General features: G+C 34.4%; 1 protein-coding gene across 2 annotated transcripts in view; it reads left to right on the top strand.

The window, feature by feature from the left end:
- The window catches only part of LOC144958572 (uncharacterized), a 62,420-nt gene extending 35,790 nt beyond the window's left edge, over positions 1 to 26,630 (top strand). For both annotated transcript variants that reach the window (XM_078890641.1, XM_078890642.1), the window contains exons 9-26: positions 219 to 270; positions 720 to 799; positions 2,604 to 2,805; positions 4,714 to 4,811; positions 5,915 to 6,056; positions 6,760 to 6,891; positions 8,430 to 8,555; positions 9,304 to 9,946; positions 10,301 to 10,360; positions 10,883 to 11,034; positions 12,245 to 12,308; positions 12,783 to 12,815; positions 13,426 to 13,495; positions 14,025 to 15,051; positions 17,709 to 17,881; positions 18,681 to 18,774; positions 19,528 to 19,713; positions 22,378 to 26,630. In XM_078890641.1, the coding sequence (XP_078746767.1) occupies positions 219 to 270; positions 720 to 799; positions 2,604 to 2,805; positions 4,714 to 4,811; positions 5,915 to 6,056; positions 6,760 to 6,891; positions 8,430 to 8,555; positions 9,304 to 9,946; positions 10,301 to 10,360; positions 10,883 to 11,034; positions 12,245 to 12,308; positions 12,783 to 12,815; positions 13,426 to 13,495; positions 14,025 to 15,051; positions 17,709 to 17,881; positions 18,681 to 18,774; positions 19,528 to 19,713; positions 22,378 to 22,542 (3,499 nt within the window). In that variant the 3' untranslated portion in view covers positions 22,543 to 26,630. The remainder of the gene's footprint in view (positions 1 to 218; positions 271 to 719; positions 800 to 2,603; positions 2,806 to 4,713; positions 4,812 to 5,914; positions 6,057 to 6,759; positions 6,892 to 8,429; positions 8,556 to 9,303; positions 9,947 to 10,300; positions 10,361 to 10,882; positions 11,035 to 12,244; positions 12,309 to 12,782; positions 12,816 to 13,425; positions 13,496 to 14,024; positions 15,052 to 17,708; positions 17,882 to 18,680; positions 18,775 to 19,527; positions 19,714 to 22,377) is intronic.
- Positions 26,631 to 26,928: the final 298 nt, after the last annotated feature.

Genomic DNA, 26,928 nt, shown 5'->3' with positions numbered 1-26,928 from the left:
TACAACTGATTTAGATATCTAATTCATTATCAATATTCACAATTTACTATTTTTCATGAGGGACATCAGTTAGGAAAATTCCTTTAAAAACTATTTTTAGTTGACTGACTGCGATGTGCATAGATTTTGGGCTGTCCAGATTTTGGGTGGCGACCCTATTTTTTTTTGCTTATTTCATAATGATTTATGATTACCGTCTCTCTCTTCTTCTCTTTCAGTGGCTCTAGATGTCCATGTGGGGACCATTGTACAAACAAGAGGTTTCAGAGGGTTAGTAACCCATCAACCCTGATATATTTTTCACTCTAGGATCTTTTTTGTTTTGTTCTTTTAAACATATATGGAGGCCCTTTTTGTTTGAATTTTTGAGTTATCGACTTTTAAAAATTGTTTTTGATTTAATGCCAGTCAATTGCATACTATTACTTTGGCAATATTGTGTATTGTGTCGCTGTTAATACATCTAACTTTCCTTTCAAATAATAATAATGAAATCTTTTATAGAGCTGTCACTCCAAAACTATACATTTCCTAAGGGTTTAATATCTTCAGGTGAACAGAACTCACAATAATTAGATTAATAAACCACCATGGGTTCTTGTAATTATGAGTCGAGTCACTTATCAAGGGACTGAAATATACAGCAAATACATCCTCTCAGAATTTCAACGTCACATCATCATATCTAATTCTCGACCTCTCTGTTCTCTTTCCACCAGAAACAATATTCCAAGACTATACCCCTGAAAACCCCAGAAAAGGGCTGGGGTCTACAGGCTATGGAGGACATGCTAGACAGGTATATTTATTTTTCTCAGTCTTTCATACAGCATTATAAGTATCAGAGCTGTCTTTACTTTGACATATTCCTCTTTATTCTTCGTACAGCATAGGGTCTCCTTATCTCACTCAATCCTAGAGATTGGAAAAAAAATGTATTAAAAATGAGCATGTGCATAGATAGTTTTATTTAACTACCATTAACGTGTAAAAATTAAGAACATTAGCTTTGATACTACGCCTATAATTTGTCTCAGAAAAATGTAATAATAAATAGGTATGGGGTAAAAGTAACCCTGGGGTATACTACGGATATAGTCGGTGTTAGGTTGAGTGAGTTAATTGTTTACCATCCTCTTTGCTGCCTCCAAGTTGAAGTTTACTGGTCTAAGGTCCCAAAACGGTGAACACATCAGTGCACGTCAGTCACAAGTTAACATTCCAAGAGAATGTGTTCCATGGACTGCATTGGGTATCCGCACCCACACTGTCTGTCCGTCGAAAGTCGCCACTTTAACATGTTCTGCCCCGACTTCCCCACTTTAATTCTTGCCCGGTTGAGTATCACCCACTCTGTTTTGGATAGTTTTGTTCCACATGGGAGGTTTTCCACTCCTATCACAACCACCATCATTATATCATCACCATCACTGCATCCGCTACTACAACCACCACCACCTGATCATCATTACTACCAACACTACTACAACTACAACCACTACTACTACTAATACTAATAAAACCACCACCATAACATTATCATCATTACCACTATACTACGACAACCACTAACATGTCATCGTCATTGTCATCAATACCATTCATCAGCCATTTTCAGTGTATTACCATTCATTACGTTTGTAAGGGAGCAAATATATAGTTGAGTTGATTGAAAATGAAGGTTGTGTTTTAAGTGCTTAAAATATTTTGGGAGATTTTATTTTTCAACTGCAAAATGTCTTTTTAATAATTTTCTATCCTAGCACTTTCAACGCCTCACTTTCTAAATTATCCTTAATTGTCAAATACAACTGGAAGTGTTTGTATTTAGACCTGTAAATTTTCAGTCAATTAACTGAAATCAGTCAATTCGTGAAATTAAAATATTTTTAAAAAGGAAAGAAATAATTTAATAAAGAAAGAATCCATGAATTGCAGTCAGATGACCGTAAACTTAATTAGAAAGTTCCACGGCGCTACGCATAGCTCATGGGCCGTGTATATTAACGTTGGATATATTGCCAAGGCTAAGCAACGCTTTTTAGAATATGCATGTCTGAACACATCCCAGTGTAATTTCACTTAGCCTTCGTGAAATTATTTTTTTCACTTTCCAAACCTGTCGTGATCCCAATGGTAGCCAATTTTAACTGAGCTGCTGAGCGATAAATTTCACTGTTTCGTCTAAGCCAAAATTGACTACATTTACCTGGAGGACAGTAAAAGTATCTAGACACCTTCAAATTGAAAGTTAAATGATTGCTACAAGCACATCTCGATTGTCTCATATTGTAAACAAACTGGTTGACCGTTTCTAGTTTCTTCACTGATTGGGTACCTAATTATTAAGGAACAATGGTAAGTGAACTAATGAATTCCCTCGCAAATTAGTTTTCTGCCATTGTTTTGCTCAAGCGAGCTTGCTGTTTACTATTCATTTCGATTCTATGGATTTTTCCGCTACGAATTACGAAGAGTTTCAGTCAATTTTTATGGAGCTCATTTACAGGTCTATGTATTCAAGAGTAAATCTATCCTCTTGACATTTATAGGTTATGTATGGTGTATGCCAAAGTAGTTAACATGCCGTTCCATTTTTACAGCGGTACATTTGTGATGGAATATGTCGGAGAGTTGTTGGGCTATGACGAGTTTGTGCGTCGTACCAGACAGTACTCCAAGGCGGGAATGATTCATCATTACTTTATGGCACTCAACGCTGACGAGGTGGTGGATGCCACACTCAAAGGGAGCATTTCTCGATTCATCAACCACAGTTGTGATCCTAACTGTGAAACTCAGAAGGTCTGTATGAATTGCCAAAGAAATTTCTTCTTTACCTTCTTCTCCTCTACCACTTCCACCCTATCCTATTCCTTCGTTTCCTCCTTTTCCTCCTCCTCATTTTCCCCTTTCTCTTTCATCTCTTTCTGGGGCAACCTTATTCTCTCTGTAATTGCCCTATAGATAGAACGAAGATGACGTCACTCAGGCCTTTGTTATTGTTTTTTGCCATCCGCGTTTATGAGTAATTCTCACTAAACTGTATCAACCAGACTATAAACGTTCATGGTTACACATAGTTTTTTGTGTTGGTCCATTATACTTCCAGATGGCAATGTTATGAACTTCTTAGCCAAGGGCATACTATCTATACTGAGATAAAAATAAGTTTATCTGGACTTCATTCTTGTTTGAATTTGATTATTTGTTCTTCTCCGTCTTTGAAATAAGGATAAAACTATTCATGTCCAGTGTAGTAGTGAATTATAGGAAAAAACTTTTAGGTATAATTTCCTATCAAGATGGACTGAGTGCTTTTGTACACAATGGGCAATAGGAAAATACCAGGTTAGGGTCACAGCATGTCTTTGTGGTAATGCCACTGTTTTCATGGATTTTTTTATGAGAGATTGACATTTTTTTTCTTTATTAGATGCCTTATGTTTATGTGCTTATCTTTATAATATATGTATTAGATATGTCTTGTTTATGTATTAGATATGTCTTGTTTATGTATTAGATATGTCTTGTTTATAAAAAAAACAAAAATATCCACTAAATGTGCTCAAAGCGCTTTACAAGAGGTCCCTGGCCAACAGCAAGATTTAACATTTAGGACGGGACATGACACATGTTAGGCGACGTTACAATTTTTTCGGACAGAGACAATGCTGTTGATGGCCAGGTACTCATTTTACACCTGATTACGGTGAGAGAATGTGAGTAAAGAGCCTTCTCCAAGGACTCAAATATGCGCCGAGCGAGGCTCGAACCCAGGACCTTCCGATCCGAAAGCAAGTGTCATACCACAAGACCACATAGCTGCATGTGTATGATACAAATGTATTTTCATTTTCGGCAAAGATCTGGGTGACCCTATGATTTTTGTCTCAGGCTAGGTACATTTCCGCTATCGTCTACCTCCTATTCTCCCTTTTATCAAAATCTCTTTGTCTTATTTTACTTGACGCTCAAATTACCAATATGTGTTTCAAGTGTCATTAAACCTCTAAAAGCAAAAACAATCAAATCTCATTTTTCCTCTTACTCTTTCCTATAAAATTCTAGTGTCTGCTTTTCCAATTGAAGGTTTGCTCGTTACTAAGCATTAACCAATCAGAATATTTCCTGCCGTTTGCCCTGTTCATCCCTTGACTATTTACTTCCGGTATGAAAATGCCTGAGACACCCTCATTACATGTCAAATAATTATTGAGTATTTCTCACAATATTTTGACACACTGTTAAAGGAATTGCATCGCAAATCTGACGATACGATTCATTTTTTCAATCATCTGTGTTAAAATTGCGAGTAATGCTCGGGATCTGTGGGCTATTTATTCCAGGACAATAAGCAAGCACTTATGGTGGCTATGGGTCTTCTGTTCACAGTCAGTGTTTGATTTCAGGGCCAAAATATACTATATTTTAAATTTTCGAGTCAAAAATAAAACTGTGTTTATTTGACAAGTTTTAATAAATTATATGATAAATGACGTAATTTTCAAAAGTGAATGTAATGCACTGTATGTTGATCAAAGAACCGAAAGCTCATTCTCATAGATAATAGTTGAAAAGGCATCCTTGTCAATAGCTTGACAGGCAACAAGACGTCACAGAGGAATCATCAATTCCTGCCTACAGCAAACTTTATTATGATGAATTTAAAGGTATTTTATAAATAACGTTTATTATATTTTTTGTCAACAGTGGACGGTCAATGGAGAGCTTCGGGTTGGCTTTTTCACACGAAAGCCTATTACAAAGGGAGAAGAATTGACTTTTGACTACCAGTTTGAACATTATGGGTAGGTTTGTTGTTAAATATTATCTTTAAACGATATTCTAAGCAAATAAAAAGGTTGTAAATCATCGATATCCTATGACCTTTTTCTTGTCCATCCATTTGGTGCCAATATGGCACACATTGTCTCATTAATGTCACAAATCTTTCATTATTTCAATTTTTGAAACTTGTTATTTTAAAAAAAAAAATTTTTCATTTTAATTTCTTATTTTGATTTAATGAAGCATGAGGCAATGGAAGAAATGCATTATATAAATGTAAATTTTAAAATCTATATATTTATTTCCAGCTAATATTAAATCCAAAAATGCATTACAAATAACCACTATCAACACGGTTTCTCACCCTTATTCAGATTTTATTATTATTTACATGTTGTTTTTTTGTGTTTTAGTTTGGGTTTGTCTTTATTTGTTATGTTTTTTTATAAAGGGGGAAGGGTGTGCAAATTTGATCGGATTTTTTTTTTCTTGCGATGCTGATTTTTAAAAATTCAAAATTGGAGGGAAAAAGTTGTTGAAACATTTAATTATTCTATTCAGAAATATATAGCTGATATATATATATATATATATATATATATATATATATATATATATATATATATATATATATATATATATATATATATATATATATATATATATATATATATAGCTGACCAAGTTAAAGAGGACACTCCATTTTTAAAGTGATAATATTTATAATAAAGGCCGGAAATCTTACACTTGGGATTGATACAGATTTATTTACTTGAGATTAAGATTTTATGGATAAAATATACATGAAAATTCTGTGTTTGATGCTTACGGCATTACAAGACATCACTCTGTTATATTGAGTTCCCTTTCCGAATGTGCATCAATAATGTTACTGAGTTCATCTGATACAGTGAGTGTAATTAAGTAGACAAACAAAGACTTAACATTCTCTGTACCGTTCACAGTTTTGAAGTGTTTATAAGAGTATTCTTTTCTGTCGTTCTACACAACCCCCAAATACAAAAAGGAACATAAGAGAATAAAAAGAGTATGCTGTTTTTATAGGAGCAAAGCTTTGAAATATTGTAATGACGTTTTTTAAAATCTTTTTTTTTTTTTTTAGGGAAGCTCAAAAGTGTTATTGTGGTGCAGAGAAATGTCGTGGCTACATCGGACTGGTGAAGTCTACCTCAAGCAAGCAAGCAACAGTCACAACCAGCAAGAAGAAGGACAGAAAGAAGAAAGCCAATTTTCAAGATGAGCTGGTACTCTTTGTGGATTTTCTGTTTTTTTAATTTTTTTCAATTTCATGCTTTGTTGATAAATCATTGAGGAAATTATTCTTGTAGAATAAGGACAGAAGTGTAAATTGTTTGTTGTCCAAATTGTCTTCTGTGGACAAGGTATTTGTGATTCTGAGATGCCTCAGTTCCAGTTGAAAGAAATATTTTTTTCACATTTTGGAATAGTTAGACACCAAGAATCTGTTTCATTGCCCTTTTTTAAAAACCCCAGAAAGCAGTTGTTTTAAAAAAATTTGTGACTTACTGTGACAATCTGGTATTAGGTCGAAATGTGTTAGAAAAAAAAAAAAAACACTCTCGAGTTCACCATGATTGAAAATCAAATTTGTTTGGTTTTCCATTTATATGAACTTGAGAGATTAAAGTCAAATGATCGGATTTAGAAAAAAGTTTTGGAAGGAAACCCGACTCTCCTCAATGTTCGACTCAAAAAGTTTCTGAGTTTTTAAATTTCAATTTTAAGCATTTGGTTCACTGGGCCATAATACCATTTTGAAATGGCTGCATTTCCTACATTTGAATGGAAATTTTTGTTGTTTTTGTTGTTATTAATATTGAAGAAACCCCCCCCCCCCCCCCCCTTGCGGAAAAACAAGAAAAAAGATAGAATTGATCATAATCGTAGTTGCCTTATATGTCTATTTCTATCTATTTTCCCTTTCAGTTGGAAGAAGACATCTCTCACTTGTCCCAATTGGATGGCATGCGTAACAAGACCCACGTGTTGGATCTGTGCAGGGTTATGGTTAGGGCAGAGAAAGTCTTGCATAGAGTAGCCATACTCAAAATACTACAGGTATGATGGATTAATTTAACTGTGGACTGCCCAGTAAATGTTTCAGTGCATGACATAATCATCAGATGGTGAAAATTTTGGATTCATATTTTTTTTAGCATTTTCTGAAAGAGAAAGTATGAAATTTGAGAAAAGTTGTTGGATACCTTTCCCAATCATCTGACCATAACTCCATGAAAAATCACCCGAATTACTTCAAATAATGATCAAAATGCTCTGGTGAGCATTTTCTGAAAGAATAATGCTCACCAGAGCATTTTGATCATTATTTGAAGTAATTCGGTTGATTTTTCATGGAGTTATGGTCAGATGATTGGCAAAGGTATCCAACAACTTTTCTCAAATTTCATACTTTTTCAAATTGACTTGCTGTAAAAAGTATTTAGAAGTGAAATTAAGCTTTTGATGTTTCCTGAAGATGTACAAAAAGGGTTGATTTAATCATTTTTGACAAGAACACATTTTGGATAAAAATTGACCTTCTAACTAAACTTGGCAATATCTTAGTTCAAACCTTTTCACCATCCAACTGATTATGTTATTCACTGCAACATATATATATATTTTTTTCTTTCACCCTTGATTTCCTACTAAATCCCTGCTATTGATTGTCCTTTCAGAGCCAAAGTTTTCATAGAGCTGGAATTTACACATAAGAAATCCATCTACCAAATATTAAAAATATTATCCACTGCACCTGAAATCAGTCCCTTAGTTTGTGTGTGAAGCAAGTGCTCTTCCAACTTAGCTATCTGGACCCTTAATCCCTGCTTATTTAATCACTTTTTTTTTCCATTGCAGATGAGCTTAAATCTTTCAAAAAAAAACATTTTTAAAATTTAAAAAACAAGGAAAGGAAAGCAAAACTATGAAAAACAAAATGAAGTACAGTCTTTAATGTCGTAAAATAATATGGTGTTTCTTTCGACACTACCTCCATTGGGCAGGAAAAGTCATCCCAACCAAGCAAACATCCCAATATTACCATTTTACTTAGGATTTATCTTAACTGATTCATAAATGTTTTCAACAACATTGTAGACTTGCCTAAATCATCATCATCATCATCATCATCATTATTATTATTATTATTATTATTATTATTATTATTATTATTATTATTATTATTATTATTATTATTATTATTATTATTATTATTATTATCATTATCATTATCATCATCTTCATCATTATTATTATCATTATCATCGCCATCATTGTTATTATTATTATTATTATTATTATTATTATTATTATTATTATTATTATTATTATTATTATTATTATTATTATTATTATTATTGTTATTATCGTCATCGTCATCATCACCATTTTTATTATTATTACTGTTATTATATTTTATTATTATTATTATTATTATTATTATTATTATTATTATTATTATTATTATTATTATTATTATTATTATTATTATTATCATTATCATTATTATTATTATTATTATTATTATTATTATTATTATTATTATTATTATTATTATTATCATTATCATTATTATTATCTTATTCATTTGACAGTCAACTAAGGAACCAGCCTGTTTACGACTGTTCTTAGACTACCATGGTCTGTCCCTCTTCTGGAGTTGGATGACGGACATCAACACTGCTGATTACTCAGATGACACAGAGGAGTTTAAACTTCTGGTAATTTTGGGGTGATGTGATAGTGAGAGGGTGGGGCACGGGGGGAAAATGTATATATTGATGCTATGCATTAAAGTAAAATACCATTTGCATTGTGTCTGCCAGATCAACCGGACCAATGTATAAAATTGTAAATTTTATTAAAGATTTTTTATGTAAGAACCAATCACCCAAGTGGTGGTCCAAAAACAAATAATAAAGAGCGGAATAAAAAATAGAGCATTTATATAGCGCAATATCCACTAACGTGCTCAAAGCGCTTTACAAAGGGTCCCTGGCCAAGAGCAACACTTAAAATGTAGGACGGGACACGCCTGTCAGGCGATATTACAATTTTTTCGGACAGAGACAACGCTGTTAATGGCCAGGTGCTAATTTTGCACCAGAGTACGCTGAGAGAAAGTGAGTAAAGAGCCTTTTCCAAGGGCTCAACTATGCACCGGCGAGGCTTGAACCCAGGACCTTCTGGTATGAAAACGAGTGTCATACCACTAGACCACATAGCCGCACGAAAAGAGCGGAATAATTATGAAATGCTTGATTTAGAATTTTTGTTTAAAACCTTCTTTAAAATTAAATCTTTTTTATTTTTTGTTGGGGAGTGGGGGGAGGGGGGGGGGGGGGGGGGGGGGTTGTGTATAGAATTAGAGTTTGATGATAAGTTTGTATAGTGTTTAGTGTGGTATTGATCTATTTCTCCTACATATGCAATGCTTTTATTACACAACTGGCTTTTTTTCCTTGACAGATGTTGTCTGTATTAAAAGCTCTGCCCATCACTAACAAGACAGTCTTGAAAGAGAGCAAGATACTACCTGTTGTGGAGAGATGGGCAGTCGCTGCTGTGGCTGCTGCTAGAAAACCACCTCCTCCACCACCCACATCCTCAATCGCCTCAACCTCATCTACCTCTTCATTGTCTTCAACTAAAACTTCATCAGAATCGGACAATCTATTCTTAACATCCTCATCATCATCTGACATAGCTTCATCTTCATCATCATCATCATCATCAACAACAGCAGCAGCAAGTGGGACTGAAAATGTCACCACATCCGATAACAGCAACGAAGCCGAGTCTCTAGCCCAGGATGTTTCCGCTCCTCCGACATCAACAACACCACCTCCCTGCACTTCCACATCTCCTCCTCCTTCGTCCTCTTCCTCCTCCTCCCCACCTACAACTCCTCTTCCTCTTCCTGCAAGCAATATTGTCCCAGTGTCCATCTTGTCATCAACGGACAAGTCCAAGGAGGGCAAGAAGAAGAGGAGAGTAACGTTTGCAGAAGAGCACATGGAAGCCTCGTTCTCACCAGAGCCAGAGGACACCGAGGGGATTTCCTCATCTACGGTATATGAAGAATGTTATGGAGAGGCAGCTCCACTGAAAGGTAATCCAATCCGAATGATGTAAATATTTCCCTTTGTGGCTCAATGCATTTTAAAATTAATAAAGGAATATATAAGTAAATAGATAAAATTACTTCAGTTTAGAATAAAAGATTTTAGAAGTCTTAAATAGAAAACAAAATAGAGTCATTTTGATGTTAAACATAAGCTAGAAACTTACTAATACCAAACAGGCCATATAAAATACTTGGGGGTTGAATAAATATATCTTCTTTTCTTTATTTATTTGCCTTTTTTTGGGGGGGGGGGGGGGGGGGGGGGGGGGGTTTGGTTTGTTTTTTTTTTTCCCCAAAAAGAATTATCTAATGATTTTTTTCATAAATGTGTCTTAACAGATCACAACTTGCTGGCAGAAGAAACTGAGGATGGTCTGAATGGCAACACTAGTGTAGCTGGTAAGCAAACAGGTTTATCCTTTATTCATTGAAATGGATAAAACTCAGAATTGGTATTCTTTGCTCATCATTCTGATGCTTCAGTCTCATCAATTCCTTTGTGGGATTCCTTGGGCCTGTATCTGGGTGAGACTTTTAGATTGTCTCAGACTAGGCCCACAAACAAAGTCTTTTCTTTTTAAATTTTTTTTTAAAATTAAAATTTTTAAAATTATTTTTTTTTTTATTGAATTATATATATTATTTTTTTCTCTTTAGATATGCAACATTGTGGTAACCATCTCTTTACCAACCTCTGACGTCACTGCAAATTGTGTTTTGGTTATCTCTCTTTAGTTTCGAGAACTGGGAAGTGGTCTTGAGTTTCACAAAACCTAAACTGGTCAAGACCGCCCGACACTACACTCGAGCAAGTGTTGTGTTAGTGTTTCATTGGGTGTAGACATAAGCATTTTGATGTATGATTGCGCATATATTCAAATTTTTAAATCATTTCTCTATAAACTTTTTTTTTTGCCCCAGGTGAAGCAGACTCCACAAGCCAGAAAGATTCTTCACAAGATGATAGTGCAGGTGTAAGCAGTGACACTGACACCTCTGATGTAGAGTATTTGACCAAGGATCCACTCACCTCTCTGGCATCAGAGCTCTTGTGTTCATGGAGTGGATTGAAGGTAAAGTCTACAAATGGCTGAGGATTTAGCATGTTGGAATGTTGTTTCAGAATCTCAATATTGATTGTGGTACACTGCCGAGTATTTCATGTGGATAAAAGTGGTACCAAAAAAAAATGTCTTAACTCACTCAATCCTAGAGATTTTTGCTGCTTTTCAAAATTGAAAAAAAATGTATTAAAAATGAGCATGTGCATAGCCAGTTTTATTCAACTATCATTAACACGTAAAAACAAAAAATATTAGCTTTGATACTACGCATATAATTTGTCTCATAAAAATGTAATAAATAGGCATGGGGTAAAAGTAACTCTGGGTATACTACGGATATAGTCAGTGTTAGGGTTGAGTGAGTTAATGAAATTTTTTAAAACAATCCAACGAACATTAATTAGGATACATACTCAAATCTCGTCTTGAGGAATGGTCAAAGTAAGCGTGTTTAGAAAATGAAATTTTGTTTTCTATAGATGATAGTAGTCTGGCTGGGTGACCTCCCGTAGTGGGCAGGGAGCCACTTACTGTAGTCTTCTTTCCCCTATATCTGTTTTTCGACATAGTTTCTCTCTTTGTCTTGAGATAAGATTACTTGGTTTTGTCCTGGCCCTGACTGGATACCCTAGCTGGAAGGGAAACAATCAAATGTATAGTTGTGGGAGATGATATTTTTTGTCTTGTAAATCATCTCTCCGTTATGCACTGTAATACATTTAGTTTACATATTATGTATGATTTGTCAACATTTGAGTGTGTTCCTCTTAGCGGGAACTTGTGCTTGGGTCTAGATGAGACTTTTAGGCGATCTCAAACTAAGTACTTTCACAGTGTGCTCTTGGAATCTGCATCTGTTTCCTATTTGATCCAATTCCCCTATGTCTTACCTTTTATTGGGTGCTTTAACTGTAATTCTGGAAATTTTTACTATCCCATTTTCTTCCTTTTTACTGGCGCTGATATGATCTTAATGTGTTGCAAGCGCTGTAAAACCCTTAAGAACAAACAAAGAAACATTGTAGTCTGGACGAAATGATAAAATTTAATGTTATACATATCTATTCTCAAAGCCACAGTTGTGAATGTTTCTGTTTGTACCTCATAGTTTTGTACATTTTAGTGAAGTTTCAATGCAGAAATATATAAGCATTTATATTATGATTTTTGTTCTCAGAATCGCTTATTGCATTTCAATAATTGTCTTTCACTTTTGCAGGAAGTCTTCAAAATACCCAAGAAGGAGAGAGTGGAAGAAAGGAAGAGAACGGAGAGAGAATTAGGTGAGTGTGTGAACAAATTGTAGTAAAGTACAGAATTACATGGAATTGGGATTGGCTATGTGAAATTATTCAATTTTTAATGTTTTATTTCAAGCATTGTATATGTGTATTGGAAAATCATTTACAAAAGTTCTTTATGGTATTTCAATGTTTTCTGTTTAACTTTTTCTCATTCTCTATTTTTACAATTTTTGCAAGGTCTAATAGTAGTAAGGAATCCCAATAGATCAGTTGGTCGTCACTAGCAAAGGGACTGATTCGAGATTTTGCCCCCCCCCCCCCCCCCCCCCCCCCCCCTTGTCCTCCCAGTTGTGATTAGGTAGGTGGGTCTTTTTTAACAGGCAGAAAGTACTACTATTGAGATGTGGTAATATATCCAGCTTAAACCATTTGCTGTATGATATCTAAAGTCACTTGAGCCATTTTTCTCTCTTGAAATAAAGAAATATATTCTATATCTTAATTTTTTTGCAGATGTTTTATCAAAGAAAGAGTCAACTGTTCGAGGTAAGAGGTTTTTTGTTTTATTTTATGATTTTGTTCAGTTAACAATTGGCTTTTTAAAAAAAAAATGAGACAAGACGATTAATGAGAGATGAAAAAGATCTCAAAAAGTGAATTTTGAGTTAAGATTATAAGGTAAAATAAAATCTTGATTTTGTGCAATTTGAGAAACCATATTTAGTCCCGTCAATAAAACATATAGTCTAATAATAGTATCAACCATAGGTATCACAATATAGACATTGAATAAAAGCAGTAAAGAAAACTAAATCATTAGAAAGACATTTTTCCCAGTACTGTTTGCACTTTTAAATCTTAACTCACTCAACCCTAACACCGACTATATCCGTAGTTTAACTGGGTTGTTTTTTCCCCATGCCTATTTATTACATTTTTATGAGGCAAATTATAGGCGTAGTATCAAAGCTTATGTTTTTAATTTTTACATGTTGATGGTAGTTGAATAAAAATAAATATGTACATGCTCATTTTTAATGCATTAGTTTTTTCCAATTTTGAAAAGTAGCCAAAATCTCTAGGGTTGAGTGAGTTAATAATGTTCCTCCTGACCAGTAATGATTCATTATTTTGTGTTTGTTTCTATATCTTAAAGATCCATATGCCAAGTGGAAGAAAAAGAATGTGAGATCAAGTCGGAAGAGATCTCTGGATGAAGATGACAGGTTTGACAATATTTATATAAGTTTATAATATGAACTCGATGATAGTAAGGGAATATTTTAATGTTCAAACGCCAGGGTAGTTTCTGGAATATTTTTGTTATATAGTATGTTAAAAGCTACCTCAGATTCAATTATAGATATTTTTTAGAAGCACCTTTATCATTAGATAAAAAAAAGAATCTTTTCATATATATACTTTATTGACTTAAATTTTATGATCCCAAATGTGGGGCATTTGTCCTCCTTTCATCACCAGCCAATGCTTTTAAATATATACAACAATCCAGCTCTTGCATTTATATAAGTTGATATCTTGTATTAACGTCAAAATTAGGGGGGGAGGGGGGGGGGGGGGCGGTGGGGGGAGGAATAAGGGAAAATGATACATTTAAAGTAATAAAAATAATAATATAATTAAAATTTGATTTATTTTTTTTTAATAGCCTAGAATGCTCAAAAATCTGATCTATTTTATTAATATGTGATTATTGTGTTCAATTTTTTTCATTTTTATTTTCGGGTAAACCAGAAAAACTAGTGCCCCAAAAATGTCTAAGGAGGAGAGGGAAGAGAGAAGACAGAGATTTGAGGCACAGGTAAAGGCTGAAGATCAGCTGGCAGCCCAGGCAGCGGCTGAAGAAATGCAGCGGCAACAGGAGGAATTCATGCTGCACCAACAGCGATTGATGGAGGACCCTCAGTACTTCTATTATCACCAACAACAGCAAGAACAACAGCAGAAAGCAGGCAATAGCGGTGAAGGAGGAGAAATACCTCCTCAGCAAGTCCTAGACCCAGTAACTGGCCTGCCAATGGTTGACCCCGTCACTGGTCAGCCCATTTTACAACAGTCACAACAACAACCACAGCCTTTCATCGATCCAATCACTGGACAGCCTTTGACCCCTCAGCTCGACCCTGTCACTGGTCAACCTGTTCTGGATCCTGTCACTGGTCAACCAGTTTTCCACGTTCACGAGCATCACTATCACCACCATTCTCATCCTGATCCGTCATCTTCTGGTGTGCCTGTCGTTGATCCAAACACGGGCCAACCAGTTATAGACCCAAACACTGGTCAGCCTTTAATAGAACACGAACACCCTCCAATTGATCCTAACACAGGCCAGCCCGTGGTGGATCCAAACACCTATCAACATCTAATAGACCCAAACACTGGCCAACCCGTTATAGACCCTAAAACAGGGCAGCCTGTGATCGACCCAAATACAGGCCAGCCCATTATTGACCCTAATACGGGACAGCCAGTAGCCCATCACTTAGCATTCCACACTCACCCCACAGACCCCCACCACCATCATCACCACCATCACCCTCACCATCATCACCATTCAACAGCCAACAGCAACACTCAACAAATTGATCCTGTGACGGGCCAGCCCATTGTAGCCGCTCCATCTCCACATCATCATCATCATCATCATCCCTCACAGGAACATCACCATCAGTTGGACCCCCTTACTGGTCAGCCTATGGTCATTCCTGCCACCTCCCAGCCACCCTCATCATCCACATCTGGATTTATACAATCACAGGTTAGCTTGTGTACCTTGTCATAATCTACAATTGAGGTCTCTAATCATGTTTTTTTATTTTAACCATGAATCCCTGAAGTGACAGAGAACTTCAGTGAAGCTCATATTACACAGTTGTCTTGGTGAAAGCCTGGTTTGCAGGTAGAGCTCACTTCGTGACCTTTTAATCTATGTATTTTTTATTAGTAGTATGTACAGTGTTTTAACAAGTTTAAAATGTATTACCCTACAAACTGTGGAGTGATCCTCGACAATAGTTGAGTCCTAGGAAAAGGCTCTTTACTCACATTCTCTCACCGTACTCAAGTGTAAAATGAGTACCCAGCCATTAACAGCATTGTCTCTGTCCGAAACAATTGTAATATTGCCTAACAGGCGTCATGTCTCATCCTACATGTTAAGTGTTGCTGGTGGTCAGGGACCCCTTTGAGCACGTTTAGTGGATATTGCGCTATATAAAAGTTCAATTTATGATTTATATCTGCTAGGGCATAGTGATCAACCCTGGGAATCAATCTGTATAAGAATATGAAAAAAAAAAACAAAAAAAAAATGTAGGAAATAATTTGGGAACCAGATTTCAGTTCTGAGAATTTGTTGAATACATAATAATGGACTTTACAGCGTTATTTGAAAATAACTTTTGATGTCCACCAGACATCGTAATTCTCTGTCCTCCTAGCTACTTTGAAGACAGAGCATTTCCTTTCAGTTTTTCGCGAGTGATTTTATTGAATGATATAATATATATGATCGCATGTGCATCTATGTATAAGCGCCTCCAAGCATTTTTGGTGGAAAGGGGCGCTATAGAAATTACACATTGTTATTTTTCTTCTTCTTCTTATTTTTCTTCTTCTTCTTCTTTTTCTTCTTCTTTTTCTTCTTCTTCTTCTTCTTCTTCTTCTTCTTCTTCTTCTTCTTCTTCTTCTTCTTCTTCTTCTTCTTCTTCTTCTTCTTCTTCTTCTTCTTCTTCTTCTTCTTCTTCTTCTTCTTCTTCTTCTTCTTCTTATAATAATAATAATAATAATAATAATAATAATAATAATAATAATAATAATAATAATAATAATAATAATAATAATAATAATAATAATAATAATATATTTTATTCATCCAAAAAATCGAAATTCATTTACAGACGTGGCATGCATAAAAAATGTATAAACACAAAGTTGAGAATCTATGGCGATAATGTATCAATATATATATGCAAATGTAATAATAATATGTATTATTATTATACGAGGGCTCTTTCATAATTAACCGAAAAACAAAATTCTTGCACATGTTCATACCTTGACTCGTCCTTCATTTCTCTAAGTAACAGCCAAGTCTGTCGACACACTTCTGCCAACGCCGCACCATGGAATAGATACCCTCTCGGAAGAAATTTCCGTCCAGGTTTTGTAGCCATTTCCTCACATGGTCAACAAGCTCTTCATCGACATCAAAGCGCTTTCCTGCCAGCTCACGTTTCAGTGGCCCAAAGAGGTGATAATCAGATGGTGCGAGGTCTGGACTGTGTGGTGGGTGTGGCAAAATCTCCCATCCATATTTCTCTAGCCAACCTTGCGTCACTCGTGCTGTGTGGGGTGTAGCGTTGTCGTGTTGCAAAATGACCCCGTTAGTCAACTGCCTTGGGCGCTTTCTGCGAATGGTCTCCCTAAGCTTGTCAAGAGTTTGGCAGTACCTTGCAGCATTGATTGTTTCTCCAGGTTGTAAGGTTTCGAACAGAATAACACCACGACTGTCCCAGAAAACAGTTCCCATTATTTTCTTTGCTGACCGCATGACTTTGAATTTCTTCGCGACAGGTGAGGATGGATGTTTCCATGTCATCGAATCTTGCTTTGTTTCTGGGGTGCAATGGTGTAACCAAGTCTCATCACCGGTGACTATGCTGTCAAGAAAAGTCACATCGTACCCTAGAAAGTCTCCGCCGGCGTTGGCAGTATGCCCGTGAACCCTGCGTGAGCTCTTGCTTCTTCTCAAAAGTTCCTTGCAGATGTCCAATCTTTGTTCTTTATGATTGTCTGTCAATTGCTTAGGAACCCATCTTGCGCTGACTTTTCTGTAGCCAAGTTCATCAAATACAATTCTATGGGCAGAAGTTTCCGAAATTTCAAGACTGCTTGCGATTTCATGAAGTTTCAACCTCCTGTCTTGACGAATAAGATCATCAACTCGCTTCACATTGTCTTCCGACGTCGCAGTTATCGAACGCCCTCTCCCTTCCCTGTCTGTCAAGTCGGAATGGCCGGCTTCAAACAAATTACACCAGTGATAGACTTGTGTACGGCTTATAGCATGCTCACCATATACACTCTGAAGTTCTTTATGAATTTCGGTAGGATTCAGACTTTTGGCGTTCAAAAAACGTATGACAGCTCTGATTTCCTCCTTTGACTAAGTTTCAAGGTGGGCCGCCATCTTTAAAATCGTCTAGAAATTCATTGTGCAAAATGATGCACTTCATAATTTCTGGGAATATCCGTAAGGAAATAAGGAATATCATGTCGTTTACAGAATTAAAAAATCTCCACTGGTTGCTGAGCAATGGGCATGTTTCGGTTATTTCTGAAAGAGCCCTCGTACAACATTTTAACAAATTATCTTTATCCTAATCTTGCTCTTTCTTTCTTCCTCCCTCCCAGGTATTTGGTGACCCTACATCCACATCAATGCTTCCTCCTGGAGGGATTGAGTCAGAAGAGGAGATTCCTCCACCGCCATCTCCTCCTTCTGTCCCCGTCACCAAACTCCCTCCCAACTGGAAAACTGCCAAGGATGCCGAAGGAAGAGTCTATTATTACCACGCTTTTACTAGGTATGTCAAGAAGAAATATTAAATAGCTGTGGGTAAAGATCATAGCAGATAGTTAGTTTTTTGGGGTTTTTTTTAATATATCAAATATTTTTGTTATGACTTTTTTCTCTCTTTGGATTAATTTTTGATATATCAAATATTTTCGTTTGACTTTTTTTTTCTCTTTGAAAATTTTTGCTAAATCTTTCAAAAGTTTAGGCTGATGCTTATCATACTTATGATTTTTGAGCAACAATTTTTTCAAAAATTCATATATAAATATATATATAGAATCGTGTTTGATACAAATATGGTACGAAAAGTGCTCGACATGTAGTAATGCCAACAAAACAACTCAGTCCTGACGATGGCAAATTAAGCCTGAAACATCAATGTAGACTGTCTCAAACATTGTGGTAAATATTTTAAAAAATAATAAATATATATATTATATATATATATACATATATATACGTATATAAATATATATACCTATATCTCACGAATATATATATATACTCTCTCTCTCTCTCTCTCTCTCATTTCTTTCTTTCTCACTCTCGATCCCACATACACCCCTCAACATCAATTATCATGAAACAATGATGTAGAAGTTGACAAAAATTACATTTTAAGGGTATTATGATTTTTATTTTTTTTTAATATAAAAGATAAGCACTATTATTTCATGGTCTTTGTTTAAATAACTCGCTACCTACCTATTTATCTATCTATCCATCCATCCATTTATCTATATTTATCACTCTCATCTAGTATTTTTTCTTAGTATATTATATCCTATCCCATCTTTACTTTCCAGACAAACTCAATGGGAGATGCCATCTTGGGATGACAATGTCAACGATTCCGATAATGAAATGGATTTGGACCCCCTGCCCTCTGAGGATGTTAAGGTAAAAAAGCTTTATTTATGCCATAAATAAATACTACACCCTTCTGCTATGCAGTCACCTAGGCATTCCATACATACCTGCCAAATCTTACGAATTTTAGACAAATTTCATGGCCAGTTACTAAATTTTGTGGAAAATTACGAATTTTCAGTTCTCAGTATTACTTAAAATAATGATGATAATAATAAGAATTACTACTACTTCTACTACTACTAATACTAATTTCCTTGTCATATTACTAAAAATTGACATAAAAATTACTAAATTTGAAGTTTTCAATTTGGCAGGTCTGAGGAATATACATAGATAATCCGTCAAACAAATGCTGATGTCAACAGATATCACTAATGTTGGCTAAAGTGAGCAAATTCGGAGTTAATAATCTTGACCAAGGGAAGAAATAAAAAAGATAGTGCCTGAAGTGGATCTCAAACCCAGGACCTTCCGAGTCAATGCCATAACAATTCATGTGTCATAAGATTGTGGAGGCTATTTTTTTAATGTTTTAAAATTACATATAACAGTTCTTATCATAAATTGATTGATCAGAATAGCATCACTCTGTCTGCCTAAAATGTTGAGTTTTGCTGTCCCTGCATTATAAAATCAACAAGCTTTTATGCTTTTTAAAAATTTTATTTTCTCTCTTTCTTTCTCTCTTCATAGAGAAAAGTGGTAGTCATTAGTACATTAAAATAAAAATAAAAAACAGCATTGTTCATTGTGTTATTCTATTTTTGTCATCAACTTCAGCAATCCAAGAGGAAAACTACAACAGCAGCTGCAGACACATCGAGTGAGTTGGCCAAAAAGTACAAGGAGCAATTCCGATGTAAAATGTCCAGCTTCATCGTGCTATGCCTCAACCCATTCCGAAAATCTGACTGCAAGATTGGCCGCATAGCCAGCACAGAGGATTTCAAATACCTGGCCAGGAAGGTAAATAAATACGTAGTAGAGGAGTCTCGAAAGTTATTCAGAAGCAACAGTTCTTTTTGGGGTTTTTTTTTTTTTTTTTTTTCTACTGGATTTGATTAAAAAATTGAGCTTTTATATAGCGCAATATCCACTAAACAATCGAACTGTGAATCACAGATGGCAAAAAAATTATTGAATTGAGCAAATCTTTCAGGCAATCTGGCTTCACTGGTACTGGTCTGTCTTTCAGTTTCAGGCAAATTAACCCCTGTAAACTTTCTCTTGGATTTTTGGTAATTGTTGACAGGTCCGAGTCTTGTGTTTGTAATTTTGCATTTGTACCAGCAATAGCCGAATCCTGCTTAAAACCTTGGTAATGTTCAATTTATATTTATTTATTTATTTTATTATATTTTATTTCTTTATTTATTTGGTTATATTTTATTGTTTATTATTCGATTATATTATATTTAAATATTTATTTATTTGGTTATATTGTATTTTTTATTTAATCGATTATATTCTATTTATTTATTTATTCAAAACTGATTTTAAAACTCGCGGGTGGGTGAATGGGAGCATCACCCTTGAATCATATACCTATGGGTGTACGATCCGATAGTGATGTCATTTCTTCTTCTCTTTACTTGCCTATCCTGCTTCTTTGGTTTGTGATTGTATTTTTGACAGGGGATATTTTTTTTTCTGTAAATCTTCTGCCTGTTTGTTCTTGGTTATTTATAATTTAGCTTATGATATCTTTAGGTTATGATTTTGATTTACATTTGTACTATTTTTGTTAGATTGCTTGTTTTTTTTGTTTCAGCGGTCTCTCATATAACCTCAATTGTGTTGGAAGAGACCTAAAGCAACAAACAAACAAAAAAAAAAAAAAATTTTAAAACTCCAATGAATCTAAAATAGAAATTCTATATAATCTCCATTGGTTTACAGTTAGTGAAAGGATTGTTTTTAAAACGTGTAATATTGTTCATAAATGCATAAATAATCAAGCTCCAGTGTACCTCGTGGATTTATGTCATAATTATAATCAAACACGGCAACTAAGGTCGACTGAAGACGCTCTCTTAATCGTCCCAAGAACCAGATTATCCCTTAACTCACTCAATCCTAGAGATTTTTGCTACTTTGCAAAATTGGAAAAAATGTATTTAAAAAAGAGCATGTACATTGATAGTTTTATTCAACTACCATTAACTTGTAAAAACTAAAAACATTAGCTTCGATACTACGCCTATAATTTGTCTCAGAAAAATGTAATAAATAGACATGGGGTAAAAGTAACCCCGAGTATACTACAGATACAGTCGGTGTTAGGGTTGAGTGAGTTAATAATAAGTCTTTTTTTTGTAAGTGGCCCATCTTCTTGAATGCACTCTCTCCAGATGTAAAACTAGTTAGGTATAGTCAGTCTTTCAAAAAAACACCTTAAGACAGAACTTCTTTCCAGAGCTTACAAATATTTTCGCTCACAGAATATGCCTTAAATCTAATTTTAATTTAAAGTTTATTTTATTCCAGTTTTGAACTTAAGTTCAGACTGACAATTTCCACTGTATAACTGAACTTTTTTTTCTTGTTTTTGTTTTGTTGTTGTTGTTGTTGTAATTAATCAAGTCAAATGTCTTTCTTTAGACTTAAGTTACTAATGTTAGTGAGTAATATTGGTGTAAGTATGTGTGTGTGTGTTCGTGTATGAGTGTAAATTTATCTGTGTGTGAGTTTGTGTGCATGTGTAGGTGTTTGTTTCTTCATATGTATTCTCAAAATTGTCAAAGAAGGAATGTTTCTGGGTGGGGTTCCTGACCTCCCATAGTGGGCAGGGAGGTACTCACTGTGTCTTCTATCCCCCTATATCTGTTTTCCAACTTGCTTTCTGTCTTTGTCTTGGAATGAGATAATTTGGTTTTGTCCTGGCCCTGGTCGGATTTCCTGGCTGGGAGGGAAACAGTCAAATGTATAGTTAGTTTTGGGAGATATTTTTTTCCTTGTAAATCATCTCTCTGTTATGAACTGTATTATGATTTATTTACGTATTATATATAGTTTATAAACATTTGAGTGTATTCCTCTTAGTGGGGTGATCTCAAACTAAGTACTTTGATAGTGTGCTCTTGGAAGCTACACCTGTTTCCTATTTGAAGCAATTCCCCTTTGTCTTACCTTTTTCCTGGGTGCTTTAATTGTAATTCTAGAAATTTTTACTATCCCATTTTCTTCCTTTTTACTGGCGCTGATATGACCTTAATGTGTTGCAAGTGCTGTAAAACCCTTAAAAACAAACAAAACAAGGAATGTTTGAATGACAATTAATATAGTAAAGCGCGCTGAGCACTTATGTGGAACTTATGATTATTATTATTATTTGATGATATTTTATTTATTTATTTATTTTTTGATGATATTTTATTTATTTATTTATTTTTTTTTTTGATGATATTTTATTTATTTATTTATTTTATGATATTTTATTTGGTTATATTTTACTGTTATGTATTTGATGATATTTTTTAAATTTATTTATTTGATCATATTTATTATTTATTTATTTATTGGATTATATTTTATTTATTTACTTATTTGAATATATTTTATTTATTCATTCATCCGTCCATCCATATATAGAATTTTTGATCATTCCTCATTCTAACCCCCCCCCCCCAGTTGACCCACCACGTGATGTCCAAGGAGTTGAAGCATTGTAGACATGTGGAAGACTTGGAGGTCAATGAGAATGTCAAGGCCAAGGCCAAGGATTACGTCAGGAAATACATGAGTAAATTTGGCAGCCTCTATCGCAGGACCGGATCCCCACAAGCTGCTGACTAAGATTAAAAGCTGGGTTAAATGGGAAGTCGATTCAATACTTTTGCCAGTTGCGAGTTGTGAGAAATGAATTTAAAAAGTCAAGTTGGTATCATCTGTCACTGGATAGCCAAACGCCTCTAATGTTGTGATTAGTTAATCTGATCAAAAACGGCATGCTGTTCAGTAAGACGTGCAAGGTTCTTTTTAAGTACCTATAGCATCTCAGTGATAGCCAAAACGCCTCTAATTTTGTGATTAGTTAATCTGATCAAAAACGGCATGCTGTTCAGTAAGACGTGCAAGGTTCTTTTTAAGTACCTATAGCATCTCAGTGATAGCCAAAACGCCTCTTATGTTGTGATTAGTTAATCTGATCAAAAACGGCATGCTGTTCAGTAAGACGTGCAAGGTTCTTTTTAAGTACCTATAGCATCTCAGTGATAGCCAAAACGCCTCTAATTTTGTGATTAGTTAATCTGATCAAAAACGGCATGCTGTTCAGTAAGACTTGCAAGGTTCTTTTTAAGTACCTATAGCATCTCAGTGATAGCCAAAACGCCTCTAATTTTGTGATTAGTTAATCTGATCAAAAACGGCATGCTGTTCAGTAAGACGTGCAAGGTTCTTTTTAAGTACCTATAGCATCTCAGTGATAGCCAAAACGCCTCTAATTTTGTGATTAGTTAATCTGATCAAAAACGGCATGCTGTTCAGTAAGACGTGCAAGGTTCTTTTTAAGTACCTATAGCATCTCAGTTCAGTGACTCAGTACCTACTAGAAGTTTGAAATGTTACACGTCGAGTTATTTTCATGACAGGAAAACATGATTTATCAAGTTATAATTGTCGTTGTTATCGGAACAAATCAAGTAAGCAAGTGGTCTTAATATAAACGCATTGTCATGTTTATCGCAATATTGACATTCTGTTGGAAGGTGTTAAAGATGATGCTGAATTTAGGCCATGTGTGATGCTTGAGACAATAATAAATTGCGCTTTGTTCATGTCTCAGAGATGCAATGATGAAAATAGCATGGTTTGGTATGTCATTTTAAAATCATACGCTATTTTCTAATCAATAAAGGATTATTCCGTCTTCGAACGTATGAAGGGCACTGTAGAGGTTTTTCATTTTTCTAATTAAAAATCTAATCTGTGGATGACAATAGGCTTCAACAGTCGTGATGTCACTTCCCTCATAATGACGCATGGTAACTTAGTAACTGGTTCTAAACTATCGGAACAATGGCGGATGCCATTATGAAATACTTCTCCGACGAACATAAAAGTGTATCCAGAGGAGAAAAACATTATAAATCTGATCATGTTTTGACTTTTATACATTCTGATCTCATGGCATGTGAAAAAGTTCTAGCTAGCATTAAGAATAAAAAGTACCAATTTTCTTTGTTTAGAACCAAGCTGCTGGTTGCTGGGCAGACGTGACATCATACTATTGAATCCTATTTATTTATTCCTACAGTGTTATATCCAGTTTTCTATTCATTTAGAGTAGATTGGAAAAAAAATGCCCCTTTGGAATCAGAGCCTCACCTGCCCATGAGATAATAATAAACAATATTTCAACTGCGTCACTGATGTGGTTTGTGTTGTGAGATAAAAAAATAAAAAAATTATGATGAAGTTGAGATACTATTCAAACAACATTTTTGTCATGTAATTTATGAGTGAATGAAGAGCTAGGAAGGAAATGTTTAGTGTTATTTATTTTGAATCTATTGAAAGTTTGTGTCAACGCATCATTCACTACATCAAACATAATGAAATGCAGTTTGCATCACTTGAGTCAATACTTTACATAGATTCATTTTCTCCATCTCTCTCTATCATTGTTGCAACAGTGCAAACCGGGCTTTATAAAAATTTGCTTATTTTATTTTTGGGTGAAAAAAAAAAAAAGAGTGATTGTACCGGGTTTGTGTTAGCACTTTGCATATGTGTAACAATGCTAGGTATGGCCTCCAAAACAATATCAATTTTTGAGATCTAGAGTTTAAATTAGATTCTGCAGTTCTAAATAGACAATTTCTTGATATTAGTTCAAAGTACTTTCTGCCAGATCAAACAGACCCAGTAATTCAGTCATTGCTGGATGGACAAAGGAGCCAGGGTTGGATAGATTTCTTAACTGAACCCATGAGAGATATCCGTCTTTTTGCTTGTCTAGGTATGCATCTGTTTAATATCAGCCTTCATTTTGAAGATTTTTACTTATGTTACAATCAGAGTAAAACATTTGGACACGTGAATACAAAAGTTAGTAAGTCGATTAATCTATATTAGAAAAAGGAGATGGAAAGGTACTTGTCAATGATATCCACTGGTTGGAAAACATGTTCACCATGTTGATGCCGTGAAGTGCGAGAGGAGGTGTGTATGAAGATTTTAAAGTTTGGATCTGATGTGATATCTTCAGGAAGTTTGTTTCAGTCTAGACTAGAATGAAAATTTCCTTTAGTTTGCGCTGCGTGAGAGTGGAATGAAAGTATTTTCATAACTCGTTCCAGTGAAACGTGTTCTGAAGACTTGGAGATTGCTACGCGTGAGTTTAGTGCTATCAATCTAATTTCACGTGGTGTATTTATTGTACTATATACAAGCTCTTTAAAAAAAACCCCAAAAAAAAAACAGTTTTGGTCAACTGTCTTGTGTTTACATGATTGGGTTCTCAAAAGTCAATGGAGTAGTGATATTATTATGAAGATTCACTCACATGAAGCGCTGTTAGATTTTTGAGAGTTGGATAATAGCAAAGGGAGAAAACAATAAGACACTATCTCAGATTGTTTTGACTCAGCAGGTTTTTACTACGTATTTCATAAAAAGACTGTGGCCAATATTTTTATAATTTGTTTATTATATTGTTTTATCACCAGATTTTATTCTATTTTTATATAACTAAAACACTAGGCATGGCATGTCTTTAAACAAAAAAAAAAACCCTCAAAAAAATAAACCAATTTGACAAAACATAATAATATTGTAAAATTCTTCTTTTTCTTTGAACGTAAAATGTGGATTGGATAAACTGTGATAAAGATATCCGTATTTATATCCTCATTTTAATTGATTGTCCAAATAGTAAACATCAATTGTCAGACAGATAATATGAAAGTCTTTTTTCATGTCAGTCACTGTCAAAAATGTTACAGGCCCCTAGAAAAAAAATAAAATTCTACTGATGGTTCTCAATATGATGCTGGAGATTGATTTGGTAACTTTAAAACAAAACAGGATGGTCTGCAAATTGTAGTTGTAAAATAAAATCCTTTCTTTTATTTATTTTTTTCAATACGGTTTACAAAGAAAGGTGTTACTGGTAAAATTAATTCTGTCTCCAAAGTTTTAGCTTAAGATTAACGATTTTAGTAATTCAGTGGCTACAACTTGGCCATGAGAATGTTTTATTCCAGTTTTGATAATGATATTAAAGTTACAGTGAGAATGTAAAGATAAAATTACCTGGAAAAGCGAGCATTTTTCCTATTGTACTTATCGTATCTGGAATACCTGTATAATTCTGTTTTCATTGTAAATTCTATTATTTTTCTTTTTGACTCCCTTCTAAATTATGCACTCAGCACATTTTAATTTTGTGTGTAGTTAAATTAATTTTCTTGACTGTTTCTATGTTCCTGCTCGATTTTGTCACTTTGTTGATGAATTTTAAATATTTGTTCCATTCATTGAGATGTATAAGTTATTTGAATATATCGCTGTTTTTTTGTGACAGGATCTTTACTTAAGGCAGGATGTACATTATGTAATGTTTGTTTTCATTATCAATTGTTTGGTTGTTGTTTTTTTCCAAACATTAAGAATTAATTTTGACCAATTATTTCCTTTAAAAAAAAAGGAAAACTCTAGAGAGTTTTACCAAATTTCAAGTTAATTTTTGTTCAGATGTTTTGTTTTTTTTTCCTTCAATTCTAAGATTCCAAGAATGCATGAAATGATATAAAAAGGTTTTAAACTTGTTCCTTATATTTTGTTAGTGCTTTTTAAAAGTGAAAAAGTGGAAGTCATTTGTTGATTACATGTAGTGTGTAAATAAAAATAAATTTTTAAAAGATGCAAATCAATCATGATTGAAAGAAGTTGTGTTCCTTTTATCTTATTGGTTTATTTATTTATCTATTTATTTTTTTTTGTTTTGTTTTTTTTTGCATTATATTTTTGGACCCTGGAGAAAAAAAAATGTTTGTCTTCCAGTCAATTTACATTTCTTAAAGATTACAGTAGAGGCTAACTACTGATTGTTCATGATAAAGATTTATGACAATGGGTTTTTTTTATATTTTTTAAAAAGAGTTTTACGGCGCTTGCAACACATTTAGGTCATATCTGCGCCAGTAAAAAGGGAGAATATGGGATAGTAAAAAGTTC

The sequence above is a fragment of the Berghia stephanieae genome, chromosome 13, assembly GCF_034508935.2.
Source record: "Berghia stephanieae isolate SIO BIC M18660-M18661 chromosome 13, UCSD_Bste_1.3, whole genome shotgun sequence".
In the NCBI taxonomy this organism is placed as follows: domain Eukaryota; kingdom Metazoa; phylum Mollusca; class Gastropoda; order Nudibranchia; family Aeolidiidae; genus Berghia; species Berghia stephanieae.
The sequence above is the reverse complement of the archived record's forward strand: the minus strand, read 5'-3'. Positions and strand labels throughout refer to the sequence as shown.